Source organism: Gymnoscopelus microlampas (assembly GCF_963454915.1).
Source record: "Gymnoscopelus microlampas genome assembly, chromosome: 7".
Classification (NCBI taxonomy): Eukaryota; Metazoa; Chordata; class Actinopteri; order Myctophiformes; family Myctophidae; genus Gymnoscopelus; species Gymnoscopelus microlampas.
The window spans coordinates 12,482,739-12,501,742 of NC_139944.1; the positions used below are offsets into that span (position 1 = coordinate 12,482,739).

Here is a 19,004-nt window from a genome sequence, read left to right on the forward strand (position 1 = left end):
AATAGCTGATCTACAAGCTGTAAATATTTGACATTGATATTTTTGAAAAATATTGTACATTTTAGAACTTAAAACTTAGAATAAAACTTGATACTTTAAAGTAGGCTATATTTTTATGCCAATATTTTTGTACTTTTACTCAAGTCAAAATTTGAATACACGCCTTTTACTTGTAATAGAGTGTTTTGATATTGTGGCATTGTTACTTTTACATTTAAGTAAAAAAAACACTGCTTAGAATGAAAAATAATGGAATAGTTATTAGCAGATTAGAGTGAGGCCAGTGAAAAGAATGAGAAGAAGTCCATCTCTCATCCGGAAGTACTGCAAACGTGCATAAGAATGATAAGAACTACAAAACCCATAAGTCCATGCGTCAACCGGAAGTACTGCAAACGTGCGTTCGGATTGGTTAGCATTAGCAAACGTCTTTTCTTTCAAAACCTGAGCGGTGAAGCCAACCAGTGATCACCGACACCGATCACTTGAACTTAGATGAAATGTTTTATCCATGAACGCTAACGAATGAGTAGTTGTTATTCTGCGACGCAAATAGCAGTCTGTCGTAACGACACAATCGACACGCCACAATATATGGTGAGTCACGCTATGTACATTTAAGACTTACATTTTAAGTAACGTTCGGAAAACAAACAACCCAAAGTAATGTTAACGTAATGCTAACGGTTGCTTCTTATGTTAAGTGTTTTGGTTGACCTGTACTGTACTGTCTTCTTGCAGATCTGAAAATGAAGTGTTTAAAGGCCGATGAGTTCTTCAAAAGGACGGAGTCCCTGAAAGACACGGGTCTTTTACTCAAAGAACTGGAGGTAAGCCTTATTATAACGCTGTTGATGTTTCCATATTTGCTGTGTTAACGTTTACGCAATCTGGGAACCCATCGGCGAGAGAGATGAACTCTCCGACGTTACATGTTGATGTTAGTTAGCCACACTTTGATCAGCGGTGTAAAGTAACTAACTACATTTACTGAACTACTATACTCTAGTACACTTTTGCGGTATTTGTACTTTACTGGTGTATTTCCAATTTCCTATACTTTTACTTCTACTCCACTACATCTCGGATCCAAATATTGTACTTTTACTCCACTACAATTATTTGAAAACTTGAGTTACTAGTTACTTTGTAGGTTTTGATAATTAATACAAAACATACATTACCCACACATTTCGGCCATTTTAAAATAGCCGATCTACAAGCTGACAATGCGTCGCAATGCGACGCATTGTGAGCTTGTTGATCTGCTATTTTCAAAAGATTTGTATAGATTTGAAAACTTGTGAAATGGGACATTCTGCATAATGAGTATTTCTATGTTGCAGTATTGATACTTTTACATAAGTTAAAATAATGTCAGTACTTTTTCGACCACTGACTTTGATGTTACAGAATCAAACTAATCCATTATAACAGTGCATTCCCTGACGTTTGCTGGGTTTTTGACATTCAAATCACAAGGAAGGTTCTATGAGATAAACATGAGCTGGTGGGAAATTGTATTCTTTGTCCACGATTGAAAGAGAATCTAAAACAAGTTTGTGCATTTTGCAGAAGTATGTGAAGAGCGGACCATTGCTTGAAAACCGTTGCTGCACGTTGTATGACCGGGTCATCAGGGCCTGTTGCAACCGCCTTGGAGTAGTTGGAGTAGTTGGACGCCCTGACATAGAACATGTAGATTTGCTGATAAAGATTGTGGAGCTTGCCCTTGATGGCTACAGTGTGTATGGGGAGCACCATGCAAAGAACAGCCCACTGTATATGGAACGGATCATCTTCCACATCTTCAAGAGGCTCAGCTGTCTGGGAATTCATAGTTTATGTAGCCGCTTAGGAAATTGGCTTTACAATAGACTTGTACAACAGGTATGTGAAGCAGGTAATATATAATTGTCAGTTTATATACAGTATATTGACTACATTACACTGAATGAACATTTTTCTTTCTTTTTCCTCTTATGTTTTCCAGACTGAAGACTCCGGTGCTCTTGTGCACAGCTGTTTCGGAGTGCTTTGGAATGCCAAATATGAAACGTACCTGAAACCCAGAGACAAACTCCACTACAAGATGCAAGCTCTGAGCTTTGCCTTGTTGTTGGGTAGGGAGAGCACAGTACCTCTCCTCTACTCCAAAGTTCCTGTGTACACAGAGCAAGCTTTTACTGAGTTTCAAAAAGATCGTAAAGCATTGACCAAGAATGATGCTTCCTTTCTACAGCAGGAAGTACGCCATCTCCTTGATGGCTGTATGACTGCATGTCAAAGCAGGGAAGGGGATACTAGGCACTCTTTTGTGCACAACAGTTTACTGTCCCTTTCTGAAGTAGTTCTGGTCACAGTGAAGTTTCTTTGTAAAGAAGGCCACTGGGCTCTGGCTTCTGTGTTCTTGGAGAGCGAAGTCACGCTCAATGGTGACCTTCACAGTACAATTGTGGGACTTGGCAAATGGGCGGTAGAAATTTACTGTTCGAGGAGCTCTGGAGAGGGCATTGGACAGGGTTTTACCAAGTGTGCCCGAACTCTGAGGTCTATTCCAGCTGATTTGGGAGACCGGGAATCGCATGCAGTCCTAGAAGCGAGCAATCTTGTGCAGTGGGCTGTCGAAGCTGGACAGCCTGGGGTGCTAAATGGACACGATCTCCTTGCCTGGTTTTCTTTTTTGGAGGAGCATCAAGAACGAATACTGAGAAGACTACAGATGGTTAGTGCAGCAGCTACACTGTAGCCTAATCATCATTGACAAATATTCACACCGTTAGCATTTTGCTCTGACATGGTCATTTAACTAGGACATTTTTTATTTCTAATGTGTGGTATTTGTTCAACGCTTAACAGAATTCGGCATCCCAGACTGAGGTCAGCCAACTCAAACAGTCCTTGTTCCTCAGCATGAACAAAAGCATAGAGTTTGCTCGTGAAAGTCTGCTGGCCTCGCAGGTACGTAAAGCTGGTTTCAGATGTGCCAAATGGTTAAGTTGTTGATGCTCACTGATCTATCTGTGTTTTAGGCCTGTATTTAAGTGACCTTACTCAATGTGGTTCTTGGTTGTTTGCTTGTTTGTAGCTGGAGAACACGGTGACGCTGGATAGAGTAGTGCTGTATTGTCGGGCCACCTCTGGACGGATGATGGCTGAACTACGCAAGCCGGACAGTAACGTTTTAGGTGAATCGTTTCAAGCGATCCCAGGTAATTTAATGGAGTCTTTTCTTGTTTTACATCTTACATCTCTATTTGTACATTTGTATATGTATCTATTTGTCAACATCTTCTGACCTACTTACTTGTGTTTTGTGCAAAAAATACATGCATGAATTATTAAATGATGTTAGGCTTGCCTTACACAATTCTAATTCTATTTTCACATATTCTTTATAGTGTCTACTCTTTACAACTTCGTGTGTGGATTGTATAACCAGAAACTCTATGACCAAGCCTTCCCACTAATTGAGATCATCTGCCAGGAGCTGTGTAGGAATTGCCTTCCCTCTATCTCTCTAAGTTTGGTGAGCTGCATAACCAAGTATTTATTTCAGATTTACATGTTTTTTTAAACTAACTTTTTTAACAAAGAATATGTGGTTATTCCTCGAATAGCGCAACAAAGCTTTCAGGCTGGGTGTGCAAATATCTGCACGGACCGGGAAGCTGCATCGAGCCCTGGATTTGGTCATCTCATGGCTGAAGGCCCTGGGACGAAACCTCAAAACTCACATGGCGGAACCGGTGTCTTTGTGGGCGAAAACGAAGGCAGGCGCAGCGTGTGATGATGAGGACATCAAGCTGAGGTAGGAACACATCACTTTTTTTCCCATCACGCGCACTCACATATTAGTTTGTATTGGTCAGTGCGCTCAGTGCTAACATTTTGAATTTCAAGGACACCATAACTGAGTGTACAAATGCTTTTAATCTGCTGTAGAACTAGATTACGTTTAATTTGTCTCGAGCCAAAATTGTGATTGTGATTTATTACTACTTCGACTACTATTTTTATTAATTGTGCACCCCTTTGGTTGATTCCCCTAGGACTCTGCGTGATGGATTTGGTGCTGACATTCCAGATGAGGAAGTCATGCTTTGTCTTTTGGAAGAGGAGCTGCATACATATAAAGAGATGAGTGGGGACACTACTCAGCAACGGTACAACACTCTCTGTGACCTACTGGACATCTGCCATGAGGAGAGCCCCCACACACACTTGCGTGCCGTCTACCTGTGTGAGATGGCCCAAGTTGTGTGTTTCCAGGATTTTAGTGAACAGACAGACTGGTACACGCTTTGACTCAGATCTAAGGCTGAAACGATTCTTTAAGTTATTCTCTTAATTATATTAACCGTCAGTACAGTGTGTTTGTCTACCGAGCGCAAAAGATTAATGGATGGAATTGACATCTGTCCATTTATAATGCTGTCTATGCACTGCTTTATGGAAACACTCAACAGATGATCGTGTAACACTTGCGTCATGAATATCTTGCAAAACAAACATAGTCTAAAAATGTTAGAATTGCTTAAGGAATCAGTTCAGCTATACCTGGTTTACTATTGTATATTTTGTCTGTCACAATTTTGACATCTCACCATTTGTTTGGTATCTTGCATTGTACAGCTCAGCAGTTGATTTCACGCATGAAGCTTTGCGGCTACTGGGAGAAGAGCAGGAGACCGCAGAGAATGCTCATAAGCTGAAAGATGATGAGGCCCATGCTTTGCTCTGGCTCTACATCTGCACTCTAGAGGACAACCTACAAAAGGTGGGTTTTGTACTGTCTGTTGTGTGTCAGTGTTACAATATGGTATTGGATTTAGTTGGCAATCGAAGACCATTTTCATGCCTGAAATGAATGACATTGGATTTCATAAAAATATGCAGAAATTGACGGGTTTCAAAACTCCATTCCTGCTTCAGTACAGTTAAATGTATTTGTGTATTGAGAAGAACAATCTGAATCGATAAATCGGAAACTATACTTGTTTCTATCTGGGTTAAACTAAATCCTTTAGACATTGACCAGGACTCAATGTCCTTTTTTAAATTATAATTGAGTCATTGTGATTTCTGCTTGGCCAGGCCATCGAGAAGAGGAAAAGACTGAACGACTTGTGTCAGGAGTCAGATAATGTGATGAAATCCATACCGGTCAATGACCTTGACTATGAAGACAGGCAGAAGCAACAGGATGGTACCCTGATTCATGAGGGCCTGCACTTCAACCTGGAGTCACAGAACAGTATGTTGTCTTCTTTCACATGTAGACCAGAACTGATATCAAATTCAGTAATGGATCACTTCCATGTTCTTTGCATTTTCTCATCAGGCATTGTGATATATTATGCAACTCAATCGGCTTAATCATTTTAAAATGAGGATTTCTGTGTGTTTTGTGTCCTCAGAGTTGTGTCAGTTTCTGGAGAGGGCCCTTGATAAGTGGTCTTCTATTCTGCAGAAAGGAAAACGTCCCTCTGTTAGGAACCTAAGACAGACCTGCAGCTCTCTTCTCCTCACTACTGCCTTGTTCAAACTCATGGGAAAGGTGACAATATAGATTCAAACGACTTCAATGTCATTTTTGGTGTTTGGTCTTATAGTTTGATTTTGGTGTCTATTTTGACCTGGTGGGACACTGGGATCTTATTGTGTTGTCAAGATAGGACTCTGGAATTCCACCAAGTTGTTGTCGCGCTCTCCCATAAGCGAGACATCGCACTCGTAATACCGGGGTTAACCAGGGTTAGGCAAGTAGTAACTTATAGTTTTAGCTCAGTGCTCAAATGTGAGATGATTGCTCCGCAGGCTTAAGATTATTGTATTTGTGTATATTGTACACAGTACACAAGAAGGATAAATTGCTGGTGTATAAATATGTAATTTCACAAAAAATGCGTATTTATTGTAAGAGACAACCTTGTTTGACATGAGAAAAATGCACCACTTATGCTGCATGGAAGCAGGCCACTTCCTGGACCTTGATCAAATAAAAGTCTGGAACTGGACAGGAAAGATGCAACCTGTGATTATTATGCCTTTTTTCAATCCATATTGTGAAAAGCTAAACCGGATCCTGAATCAGCAGCCAGGGAATTTGGTAAATTCATGCACCTTTTTGTGTTGCATATGCCGATTATTATCGTACATTTGGTTACCCTGATCGCACAGGGTAAAATTCCTGAGATCAGGGTTCCCATGTGTCTTGGATTTGTTTTACCAGGTAGTTCTTTTTGAAATTCATGTCATCTAAATCTAGCAAATGTCTATGTGCAGCGATGGCCATGTCAAAGTATCTAAATTAATTTAAGTTAGTAAATTAGCCCTCCCTAAAAAGTAATGCATTCACACAGAGGTTGTTATTGATTGTTGTAGAACAAGGTATGTATTTGTCTGGGTACCATATCAAATGACTGTTCCTTTGTCCTGCTTAGCCCCTGAAAGCTTTGAAAGCCTCCCAGCTGGCTTTTGGCGTATGTCACCACTTGCCTGATGACCCAAAAAGTGCCAGTTACCTCTGCCAATCAGCCATGCTCCTTCTGGAGTTGGGTGTCCCTGAAATGGCTCAGGTAATGGAATTTGCAATGGCTATCTTGTATCATTCACATCACATGCAGTAAATAATTTGTACTGCACTTTGTACTGTAGTAAAAACTGCTTGTTTTTTGGAATGCCAAAAAGTGTCTCTTGTTTCAGGTTCAGCTGCAGCAAGCGGAACACATTCTAGCATCAGACACCACCTCTGATGGGCCCTCTCCTCTCTCCATGCTGGTGGTTCTGTTGAAAGCTCGCTATTGCTATGTCACAGGCCAGGTAGGTCTACTGTTGAAAGCTCGCTATTGCTATGTCACCCGCCAGGAGGTCTACTGTGCTCAAATACAATTGTGCAGAAGGAGCGGGCACATGGACAATACTATCTTGATTCACCAATTGTTTCTCATGATGGGTTTCGCACATATTAGGATTTTAGTAGTATTTTGGCTTTAGCAGATTTGTGTGATCCCTTCATTGACCACATCTCAGGTGGAGCCAGGGGTGCATTATTTGTGTGAGGTGCTCAAAGTGGTGATGCAGAAGCAATCCATAAGCTGGTACCTGCTGAAAGGCCAGGCACTCCAGACCTGTGGTACCTACCTCGGCTTGGACACGGCTGACCTGCCACAGGAACTACGCCAACACATCACCCAGCATGGTTTGTACAATCATTTGCTCACATTCTGTACTCCCTTTTTTTTTTACTGTTTTATTATTGTTTGTTCCTGTCTGACTTCATAGCTGAGGATTCTAGATCTAACTAATGTCATGTTGCATTGAGGACTGTTGCATGTATATTCCAGGTTCAAGTAATGCAGATATCGCCTTCTCTGCGAGTCTGAGGCTACTCCACAGCCTCCTGTGCACTATTAGGGGGAACGTCCTGTATAGCAAAACCACAGACAGCACCACTGTACAATTCATCAACCAAGGCAAGCTTTCTTTACACTGGCCTGCTTACAATGTCTTTGTCTTGGAAAACTACCATCACACTTAAGATACTTGTTTTGATGATGTGCTTCCTTTTGTTCTGAAAACAGGTGACAACCTGTTGCTGAAGTGGCAAGTACTTTCAGAGCTGCTAGATTGTTCTCTGAAGGTGGTAGATATTATGAGCGCTAGTGGAGATGTCCATTGTGCCCTGCATCAGTGTCTGCAAGCCCTTGAAATGGCCACCAAGCTGCAGGCCCTAAGCAAGTAAGTACATGGTTGTTGGCGTAATAGGCTCTATGCACAGCAGCCATATTGGGAATGAATTGGGCCCCTGCCTTACTTCCTTTACAGGTGTTACCAATAATACTAATTAAGGCTCTGTTCCATTTAGTGTGGCATAGTGGTTGCCTTATTTTCAAGGACCCCCATAACTCTGAGAGTGTACAAATGGAACCAAATGGACCCGTACACTCTCAGAGTTACTCACCCACCATAAGGGGCCATTTGGGAACCAAAATGGAGTGTTTCTAGTGAGCCAACATGCACGATATCAGCGCCCTGACCAGAATGGAACAGAGCCTTCATTAGTATCATTGGTAACACCTGTGAAGGAAGTAAGAAGAGGCCCAATTTCTTTCCAATATGGCTGCTGTGCATAGAGCCTATGTTCACAATCATTGAAAATATACATACAGTATATTTAAAAATCTAAATATTTACTAATGATACATAATGTACATAATTCATACCGTGAAACCTTTTCAATAAACATTCATTTTTGATATTGCTGCTGTCGGGCAGAAACCTTGTAATAGCATTGCATTCACAATTCAACGCATTGTGGGTTTGTAGATCTGCTATTTTTGCTATTGGGGAATTTCAATTTAATAGACATTAGCAGTTTGGCACTATTGTAATAGATTTTGCATGAAGAATAACAGATACGCAAGGTTGGAGGCATACGAGTCTGCCGCCGAGCAGACATGAGTTTGAGTGTACTGTACGTCCGCCAAAATCCATGGACAAAAAAATCTGACTCTGTGCGTGGAAAGGGAATCCGCACAAGTACAAATTATGTGCGGACCCAAGCTTAGTTAATGAGGCCCGATGTTTTTAAGAACTTCTCTAAACATTATTAAATACTACTTTTATTCGTGAGAGTCGGCCAAAATGTCATAGGCACGGCCAGAGGCATCGGCGAAAAGTCTTAACCCATTCAATCCGGGAACGCATCGGTGTCATTGTATATTTCTTTGGCTATTCAAAAATAGAAGATATACAAGCTCATAGCGCGGCACCGAGTGCACAATGGGCTTGTAGATCATTTTTGAATAGCCAAAGTATAAAATAATGGTTAAAGCTCAAATCTAAAATGAAACGGATGCGTTCCCGGTTTGAATGGGTTAAAATTAATGTTGCATATTATAACTTTAACGCCTACCGTAACCGCTACACCAGCATCAATGGGTTATATACTGGCCATGGATGTCTGATGTCTATTGACTCGTGCCCTAACCACTTGGCTATCGGGTCGCCCAATGCTGGCGTGATATTAATATAATCTATGCATTGGGTGTCATTGTTTTAGATGTGCTGAGCTGCTGGTGATGAAGGCAGAACTGGAACTGATGAGGGGGAAGAAAGAAGAAAGTGGGTTTGATTTGGACCGAGTCAGGAGCCTGCTAGAACCTGGAACAGGTCAGCAGACTACACGGCACTGCCAGTTCATATTGAACTTGTTGGGTTACATTTTCATCGCACTACTACAATTTACAATTGAATATGTTTGTTTTCCTTCTAGATTTTTCTTGTCTGGAGCAGAAGGCAAACGTGAAAATCAAGCCAAGAAAAGGCTGCCCAGCACAGAAGTCACAATCGCAGTGTCCCATATCGAGTTTTAAAGATGAAGTTGCTGAATTACTGAACATCAGGTGGCCCTCTAAGCAACCTATAGAGATGGTGGACCAGGGCAGCTCCCCGCCTTTCAAAGCCCAGGCCCGCCGCTGGCTGTCATCTTTCGCCCATGCGGCTGACTGCCTGTGCCCCTGTTGCTCTGAGCCTAGTCTGGGCCGGGTGACCGCTCTTTGGGCTGTAGCCGAGGCTCAGCTGTGTCTCCAGCAGGATGTCGTTCCAGCCAGAGTTAGCCAGAAATTCCATAAGGCCACTCTAGCCCGGTGCAAGCGTGTCACTACCAGACTCGGAGCTAAACTTGTGACTCTTTGTGGCCCTACCAGCGGCTGTTCTGAGCCCTCTTTGATGCAGGATGTCGTAGGCCGCACGTACCTGTACATGGCCCTGTCTGAGCTGGAACCCAAGCAAGACAAGGTCCGGAATATATGGAACACCCTGGAGGCTGGACTGGCATTCGTGTCCTCCAAGCCCTCTCTTGAATTGAAGCCCTTTAAAGCGGGCCTAATGGCGACCAAAGCCATAGCAGCGTTGCTTGCCCTGGCTGCCAAAAGGGACTGTACCCCAGAGGAGGTCTTCTCTAAAGTGTGGACCTGGAATCCATCTAAGTTGAAATTAAAACCCAAAACATTACGTCCCCCACAATCACAGAAGAAGACCAAACAGCCAGGCGTTCCTGTAAAAGACCCAGCTATTCTGACCAAGACCAGCAAAGATGAGCCGTTTCCCAAGATTGAACTGACGGGTGCCCCATCCAAAGGAAAGACAACGCTCCCTAACACACCAATGATGGGACCATCCAAGTTTTCTGCTAAAGATTTGACCCATTTTGACTTTCACACAGAGGTGCCCACTTTAACCTGTTACCGTACCCCTGCCCAGAAAGTGAAAGTGCCTGCCTCAGGATGGAAGACAACCACAAAGGCCAAACCTAAACCAGCGTTCTTTGTGTATGAAGAGTCGTCACCAGTTCCTGTGAAAGATCCGGTCTTTGATGTCAAAGACCCAGCTATTCATGCCAAGACCAGCAAAGCTAAGAAGCCGGTTCCCAAGACTGAACTGGCGGGTGCCTCATCCAGTGGAAAGGCTATGATCCCCAAAACGCCAAAGATGGTAAAAGTACAAACTGAGTTTCACACAGAAGTGCCCTCTGTGACCTCTACATCTGTCCAGAAAGTGGAAGCCTCAGCACGGAAGAGGGCCACAAAGGCCAAACCTAAACCACAGTTGTTATTGCACGAAGAGTCATCATCACTAGTTCAGGACAAAGCTCAACGTGTACCTGCTGCTCCCAGACGCACAAGAAAAGCTCGTTTCCAGGTAGAGTATTTCTCATTCAGCTGTTTAATTGTGTAATTCAGTTTTAATTAATTTATTTTATTATATTTATATTTGTTAAATGCAACAAAAAAAGTTATGTCTTGATTTCCCCCCGATGTTTCTCTCAATACAGGTGGAGTTTAGTGATGAAAGTGACTCTGATGCTAACCCCCAGGCAGAAACGGTCCAGAAAGGGCGTGCCACTACTGCCAGAGCTTCCCACAAAAAGGTTCCAGATCCCCACTCAGAAAGGGCCCCTTCCAAGAGCCAGCCTAAGTATAAGTGGACCAGTGATGAAAGTGACTCTGATGCTAACCCCCAGGCAGAAACGGTCCAGAAAGGGCGTGCCACTGATGCCAGAGCTTCCCACAAAAAGGTTCCAGATCCCCACTCAGAAAGGGCCCCTTCCAAGAGCCAGCCTAAGTATAAGTGGACCAGTGATGAAAGTGACCTAGAGCCTAACCCTCAGGCTGAAAAATGTGAGGCCCCTAAAGGGCATGCCACTGCTGCTAGAGCTTCCCAGAAAAAGGTTCAAGAGCCTCGTGCCGCCTCCAAGAGGCAGGCTAGGGTTAAGACCGTCATATTGCCCTCCACTTCTGATGAGGACGTAGAAACTGTGTCCAAGCCTGCTCCTGTTAGAAGGGGAAGAACCAGAAGACAGCTTGGCGCGACGGAACCGGGACCAGAGACTGAACCAGGGAAAATGATGGCCATTGAAGAAGTTGTAGAGGGACTTCTGAATATTAGCATTGAGCAACTGATGGCATCCGATACTGAGAAGGATACTGATGCAAGTAAGGATATCACTGTGTTTTCCACGCAGTGGGATTTTCTCCCTAGACTGTAAAATCCTCATTGTTAATTTTTTTACACAGGGTTAAATAGGCACTGAGGATTTTACTGAGTAATGAAACTTTTCATCTCTTGGTATTCATCCCTGTTGCTGTCAGCTCTGTTAACCCAGTGACCTTTCCCTGTGTAGTAGGTTTTTTTGAGATCCTACGGAAGGACCGGCTCCCGGACACGGAGAAAGACGATCTGTTTGAGCTACACAGAAAAGCTCAGCCTGGTTCTGGCTCCTTTTCTTATTCAGATCCTGGCCTAGGTGAGGTTTCATAATGTGCCCATTACAATAGTGTGGTATTTTTGTTACGGATTAACAGTTTGTTACCATACTGGCATCACCTTAGATTGTTTTATTGGTTTTACATGGTTACATTTTCATTGCAAAGCATGAATGCCAATTTTGTGTACAAAACATATAGCTAATAATGATCATCATTAACCACTTTCAACCTGAGTCCCTATTTTGGGCATTTTGTCATGATGCTGATATTTCTATTATTTGTCGTAGAACAAAGTACGGTCGTAAGTGTTTAAATAGTTATCTTACCTGTAGCTCAAGTTGCTCCTAATCCAGTTACTGTTGCTCTTTTTTTCTTTCTTATTTGTAGACAATATTTCAATGGAAACTATTCAGTCTTTGCTGCGCTCTGCCATCTTGGCTCTTCAGCACTTCCCCCCTCCTGCCCTCTATCCCCGACTCTGTTGGCTCCTGGCCCTTACTCTCGGACAGCAAGACCCCATAACCACGGCTATGCTCCATACCCAGTCCCTGGGTGTCACTAGCCGCCATAGCATGGTCAGGCATCTTACCAGCTGCCTCAGGTAAGCCCTTTGTGCTCATTGCCCATGTGGTCGTTCATGTCTAAACCTGCAGATTTATAACATTTATTATAACCTCTTTGCTTTGCTGTGTCATTCCCAAAGGAAACTAAGGAAGAAAGAGAACTCCGGTGAGCTTGTAGAAAAAATGGAGTCGTTGAGTGTGAGCGAGCCCTCAAAGCAGACCACGCCTCCTCTTGAACAGAGATTGTCTCAGTTGGAGAAAATCTTCTCCTTCTCGAATGCGGGCACCTCTGCTTTCCCTCAGCATCACTGCCAAGAGTTCATTCAACAACTCGAAGACCTTCCCTCTGGTAAAATATGAAAAGGGATAACACCAAACACCCATTCATCACGTTTCTCTCTTTTTATTAGGGTTCAGATGTTCCAACCCTTTATTTATTTAGCTGGGACGGGGACGGGGAACGTAATGCCATTAAACTTAGATGGTTATGTAGGCTGCCTCTGGATGTATCAGTATGTGATAGAGAAGTCCATGTTTCTTGATCATGGAAATAGTTGACATTTGTCATTATCATTTGTTAATCTTCACCACTTGTCATCTATTCTACACAATGCGCTTGAAAACTATCGTCCTTATTCCGGGGCAAACCGGTTTTGTATAGAGGGTATAGGCTCCTGGGGGACTCTGGTCAACGAAGAATATTCGGTTTAAGTGGTAGCCCACTGCTTAGCTAACTAGTGCCACTTGTGGTCTGTGCTAAATATACCTAAATACTATGACGTTCAGTTAATCCATATTCAGTTATTCCACCTCTATACTCCTTTGATTGAATGTGCCGACCAGTTAACCAGCCAACATTAAACTTGTGTCGAACTCCCCACAGTACCTGTAGAAAGCCTGCTTTCTATTAACTGATCTGTGCTCAGATCTGGTCTAGATCCCGCCTACTGTATCCGTACATGCATGCACACAAACCTTTACATATCTTCTCTAAACAGGATGGCTAGAAAAGTGCAGAGTCTTGCGAGTCGTGAGCCTGAAAATAAAATAAATAAGTGAATGTCCGAACCTTTTAATTGTGATAGAACGCCAATATAAATAACAAATATTCGGACCTTAGGATGGTTGGGGCCAGTTGGTGTATACTCCACTAACGCACCGGTCGCAAAGACTTTATCCAGGTGTGCAAAAGACTTATTTCCAAAGTAAAAAAAGGCTATTTACATAGATTTTCTCGTTTTTAAGACGGAATAATAACTGATCAACGCATTGCAACGTGTTAGGATTTAGATTTGCCATTTTTGATGCACAACACTGCCGTGTAACAAAGTATAAATCAGGCGGTCCAATCCTACCAGAATCCTGACTTACTCTATTGTCTACAGGGGTGACTGTGTGTGTGCTGTCTGTGGTAGGAGTAAAACCTGGGGAGACTGGTGACACAATCCTGTTGTCACGTCTTGAGAAGGGATCTTCTCCCGTCACTGTTCACATTCCCACCTCCCAGCAACAGGTGAAAAAAAAACCCATAATTTTCTTTCCTGCTTAGTGGTTTGAGTGGTAAGAGTCCCATATGGCTTAGAGAGTTTATCCATTCTCTCAATCCTGCCATCTTTTACCAACTGCATAAATTAGCCTAATCGATAACCCAAAGACATCAGCTTATAGTTTCATTCAATTCAAGTAAAATGTAATGTTTTTTTCTAAATTAAAAAGTTTCATTCAATTCAAGTAAAATGTAATGTTTTTTTTTCAGATTTAAAAGAGTCGAATAGAAGTTTCATCAGTGTAATTGTACCACAGATTATTCAGGTTGTTAACAGCTCTGATCCTGGGTGTTTTCCTCTATTCCGGCGTCTTGTGTAGCACCCCATCAGTTCGCTTGTGGAGGAGCTGCATGATATCAAGAGGTTAATGGCCAGTAAAAGTTCATCTTTGGAAAAATGCACGTGGTGGAGAGACCGCAGAGCGCTTGATGCTCGCATTAAGGTAAGGGGGAGGGCAACAAGTGCACTAAAATGACATAATATTTATGTTATTATTTTTAGCACATAAATGTGATGCATTACAGGTCGGTTAATTTATTTGGGCTACAGATTCCAGGGAACAATGAATGCAGTCTTATTACACAGTAACTGAAATGAACTCTAAATCCAGGTGATGTCACTATCTGTTGCACTGTGCAGAGTGTGACATCAAGAGGCACCAACACTAACCAATTGCAGATGATCAGTCCAGTACACTGCTTTTTACCATTATATATCAGGCAATTTGGTGTTTGGTTATTATTTTTATTGTTGGTGCTGCTTGTTTTTCTCCATTCATAACCACAACCCCCTCACCCATCTCTGCTTATGACACCTTCATCTCAGACGCTGTTGGAGGACATGGAAGATTTGCTTGGCTGCTGGCGGAGTCTCCTTCTACCGCTGACATCTGATCCTGAGCTGTCAATCCAGGTTAAGAACATGCACAAGGCCTTGTGTGCACAAGGAGTAACTGCCAGTGAGGAGATGTTGAAGGTGCGATTGCGTTCATTATGTTGTCATTGATATCTGCTCAGTGGAGCATTAAGATGACCATCCGTCACCCTAATCCGTACATAAATATTTATTGACCCTGATCCGTGTTTCTAGGCCGTGCTGTCTGCATCTCCCTTGCTCTCCCAAGGAGACCAGGAAAGGTTTGCCATGGGACTGTGCCCACAGAAGGGGGAGGAGGTTGCCGCCCTGCTACAGGCAGCAGTGTCTCGGCTGAGGTGCAGAGATGAACCTCAGGGCCATGTGGTTCTTATCCTAGACAAGGTTTGTCCTCTTCACTGCTGACTCTTCCGATTCACTACTGTCAGGTCTTTGGAGCTATATTATCCATGATGTAAAATGTATATAGACTGTCAAAATGGTGTATTCACCTTATTCTGAAGAGCTGAGCCATGTATAATTGATTGCCTTTACTATCTCTGCCAGGCCGGGTTGTCTACCCAGGGCCCACAACTTTGGAAGGCACTCAGCCAGTTATAATTATTTTCTAAGAATGTTAACTGGAGACTAATCTGAAAATGACAGTTGTTGGGGCATAAAACCCAAAATCGATATTGTTAATGTTTAACTTTTTGTTGTTCTAGATTCTCACTTGTTTGTTCCAGATTCTCACTTGTTGTTTATAATTATTATTCAAACAAAAGTTACTTTTTGAGATTATTATTGAGATTATTCTTCTTTACAAATCAAGACTGAATAGCCTAACAATCAATAACATAACCGCCAGTGCTGTAAAAAGGATCTTTTGAGAATCGAATCGTGACCTTATAATCACAAGTCAAATCGTGGATTAGGCGTATCGTGACACCCCTACTCTGTATACCAAGCAATCTTCGTTCCTACTCCCATCTATGGTCTATGGCGGTTGAAGATGGATGGATGAAAAGTTGAAATATCAATGAATTCTTTCAAATATTATTTTGATCTCTCATGCACATACCTAGTATTGACCTCTATCCCTTTCCCCATACAGTACCTCCAGCAGCTACCATGGGAAAGCATCTCTTGTCTCTTGCCATGCTCCGTTTCCCGTATGCCTTCTCTAGAGTTTGTACTTGGACAGTGTGTCCGCAATCAGGTGAGATTAAACTCCTCCACCCAGCCACAGTATGCTAAATACTGTAGATGTTGGTGTATTTAAACAGAGATATATAGATTTCAGTGTTGAACTCTCTTCCCGCCCTGTCTGAACTTCAGTGTACCTCGACACATGGTGTGGATGCTAAGAAGGTGTTCTACCTACTTAATCCCGCCGGTGATCTTGTTAACTTGGAGGCGGAATTCAAAGAATGGTTTTGCAGGTGAGAAAAGTGGTCATGTGACACGTAGGCAGGGAACATGTTATTTGTTTGAAGATTGCTTAGTTTACCTCATTTACCTTTTTTTAATTTCTCTCACCAGCATGCAGAGTTGGCAGGGGGTGTGTGGAGTTGCTCCCGAATCAGATCAAATACAGGAAGCTATAACCACCAAAGATCTCTACATGTGAGTGAATTTGGGATGGACTGCAAACCCATTTCATCCGTCTCACCCTTAATGTATTTTGCTTAGAGCTGAAAAGATGGGAGACCCCGGTTACTGACCTATTTATGATTACTATCAGAAATATAGAACTATAACTTTTTAATAAGCAAACAAATATCACATCATCATAAATTTGTTGTGATGCATTTTGTTTTCTACACCCCCCTGTTTGTGGCTGTAGATTCATGGGGCATGGTGCAGGGGCATCCTATCTGAGCCCTAATAGTATCCTGAAGGAGGAAATTAGAGCAGCCTCCCTACTCTTTGGATGCAGCAGTGGTGCTCTCGCAGTGCGTGGTGAGATGGAGGGAGTGGGCATCGTTCTCAATTACCTTATTGCAGGCTGGTAAGAAGATGAACTACACTACACTGTAAAATCTTCAGTGTAACTAACCCTTTTAACTCTTAACACATTGACCGCCAGAGGTTAATCTCATAATGTACTCACCAGTGCCAACGTTTTATTGTTGTTTTTTGTTTTTTGTGTCAAATGGTACCTCCATGTTGTAGTTAGAACGGTTTATGTTAAACAGTGATCACCAAGGAGAAAAAACTACAAGGAGAAAATGGGGTTTCAGTTTCGTCATTAGAATGAGGGACGACGGGATCGGCAAAACCGGATCCCGATTAATTCTGTTTCCGGTGGTGTTACAATGAAATGTGCCGTATCCAAAAAAAGGAAAAAGCACCACAGCCCGTAGGCTACAGGATCGGCGCTTTACGGTTGGATTTATCGGCCCGTAGGCTACGGGCCCGGCGGTCAGAGTGTTAAGAGTGTGGAAATGTAGCATGGACCCTTACAGGTCCATTTGGTTGCATGTGTATGCTTTCTGAGTTATAAATGAATAAATTAACACTGAGGTATTCACATTCGTACCTGACAATGAATGTAATTCGGTTCATGTCTATGCAACACCATCACTGAATTGATTGTCAAGTATTGTGTTCCATATCATTGTTAATAATCTATGACATACCAGTACCACCTGAGCCCTGCGTCCTTATTCTGGTCATGTCCATAATAGGCAAACATTCTGCAGAAATAGAAAATCTACAAGCTCTCATTGCATCGTGAAACATTGTGAGCTTGTAGATTGGCTCAGATTTCATGTATCGTGAAAAAAGTATAGACCCCTGGGGGACACTGGTCAATTTGTCCAAAGATATTTCCAGATGGATAACCGTTGCATTATAACCCTTAAGTGGTTACATTTACTCGTTAATGATTACTTTTTTTAATTGCTGTTTCAATTTTATGAGAATTACCATTTTCGTAAGACCTCAATCCTTAAGGTTTGAGTTGGGCCATGCGGAACACACTGAAATGGTACATGGAAATGAGGAAACAAAGACAATATTCTCCATCACTATTTCAAAGGTATTTAGTTCATGATTATCTTCTCCTTTTCCCTTGCAGTCCGTTAGTTTTGGGAAACCTGTGGGATGTGACGGACAAGGACATCAACCTCTTCGCTAAAGCTTTGCTGGAGCCCTGGTTGTCTGCTGGGTCTGGATCTCTCCTGTTGGAACATATGGAAGAAGCCCGTCAGGCCCCATTGTTTAAATATTTAACAGGAGCTTCACCTGTGGTCTATGGCCTACCAATCCATCTCCAATAGATAAATATAACATGATTCTAAGTTCCTTTTAAACACCATAAAACATGATTCTAAGTCATCATTTTACCTAAGAATTAAAATTTTAAAGAAGTTTTATATTTTGCGCTGTATCCAATACAGCTTGTTTTTTTTATTTTTTTATTTTTGTTTTATTGTATTGATTTGGTGTCAGTTTATATGCACACTTATGCATTCTGTAAAGAAATGTATTGCAACTAAATAAAGATACTTTGCCAGTTTCAAGCAAATACGCTATCCTCTGTTACTATATGTCAATTTAGTTGCATTTGGCCAATTATATTTAGAAAGAAACCATGTCATAATAAATTTCACTGAAACATTTTTAGATTTTTGCAAGCACATGCAAAATGCAGGATGTGACATAAATGCCTTCCTGATCACAAGTGTGTGGGTGGGTCCAATCATTGAATATATATAGAAAAAGTATTCAAAATTACATTACACTATTAAATTGCTACCAGGGTTGTTTTTTTTTTTTTTACAAAAGTTGAATACCGTATTAAACATTAATGTATACATATAAAAATATGTCGATCTCTGAAAGGAGATCCAAATATAATTAGCTTGACACCTCTTTTCACACCTAACCCTTCCCTCTTAACTCTACAATGAATATGTAGTAGTCTGTCAGGACTGGTCGGGTGCATTCTTGGAGCATATGGAGATGACCCGTTTTATATAACTATATGGCAACATATGTTCAAAAATAGGTGTACAAGCTCGCAGCACATGGCATGAAGTGACGCACTATGAGCTTGTATATCTTCTATTTTTGAATAGCCAACATATAAATGGATAAAGTGGTTAAAATAATTGTGATGCTATATCAACACATTTAGCTGGGGACCCCCTGGGACCCCCCTTTGAGAACCAATGAACTATGGGACAACCCAACTATTAAAAACACTTCCCAATCTCCCCAGAGGAGGGCAATATATTCATGATCGTCGGGTAATTCTCCCA

The 19,004-nt window shown here is 42.0% G+C and overlaps 1 protein-coding gene across 1 annotated transcript; it reads left to right on the top strand.

Moving 5' to 3' along the window:
- Positions 1-746: 746 nt before the first annotated feature.
- espl1 (extra spindle pole bodies like 1, separase) lies at positions 747-18,262 on the top strand. The gene is made up of 31 exons (XM_084061691.1): positions 747-830; positions 1,576-1,890; positions 1,994-2,725; positions 2,860-2,961; positions 3,089-3,212; positions 3,402-3,529; positions 3,621-3,811; positions 4,053-4,295; positions 4,636-4,780; positions 5,098-5,257; positions 5,421-5,560; positions 6,447-6,581; positions 6,709-6,825; positions 7,036-7,204; positions 7,350-7,478; positions 7,587-7,743; positions 9,068-9,177; positions 9,281-10,707; positions 10,841-11,501; positions 11,690-11,812; positions 12,162-12,375; positions 12,478-12,686; positions 13,723-13,850; positions 14,204-14,326; positions 14,710-14,859; positions 14,974-15,141; positions 15,851-15,955; positions 16,075-16,178; positions 16,279-16,362; positions 16,583-16,747; positions 17,819-18,262. The coding sequence occupies exons 1-31, from the start codon at positions 750-752 to the stop codon at positions 18,018-18,020; spliced, it is 7,041 nt and encodes a 2,346-aa protein (XP_083917817.1). The 5' UTR covers positions 747-749; the 3' UTR covers positions 18,021-18,262.
- Positions 18,263-19,004: the final 742 nt, after the last annotated feature.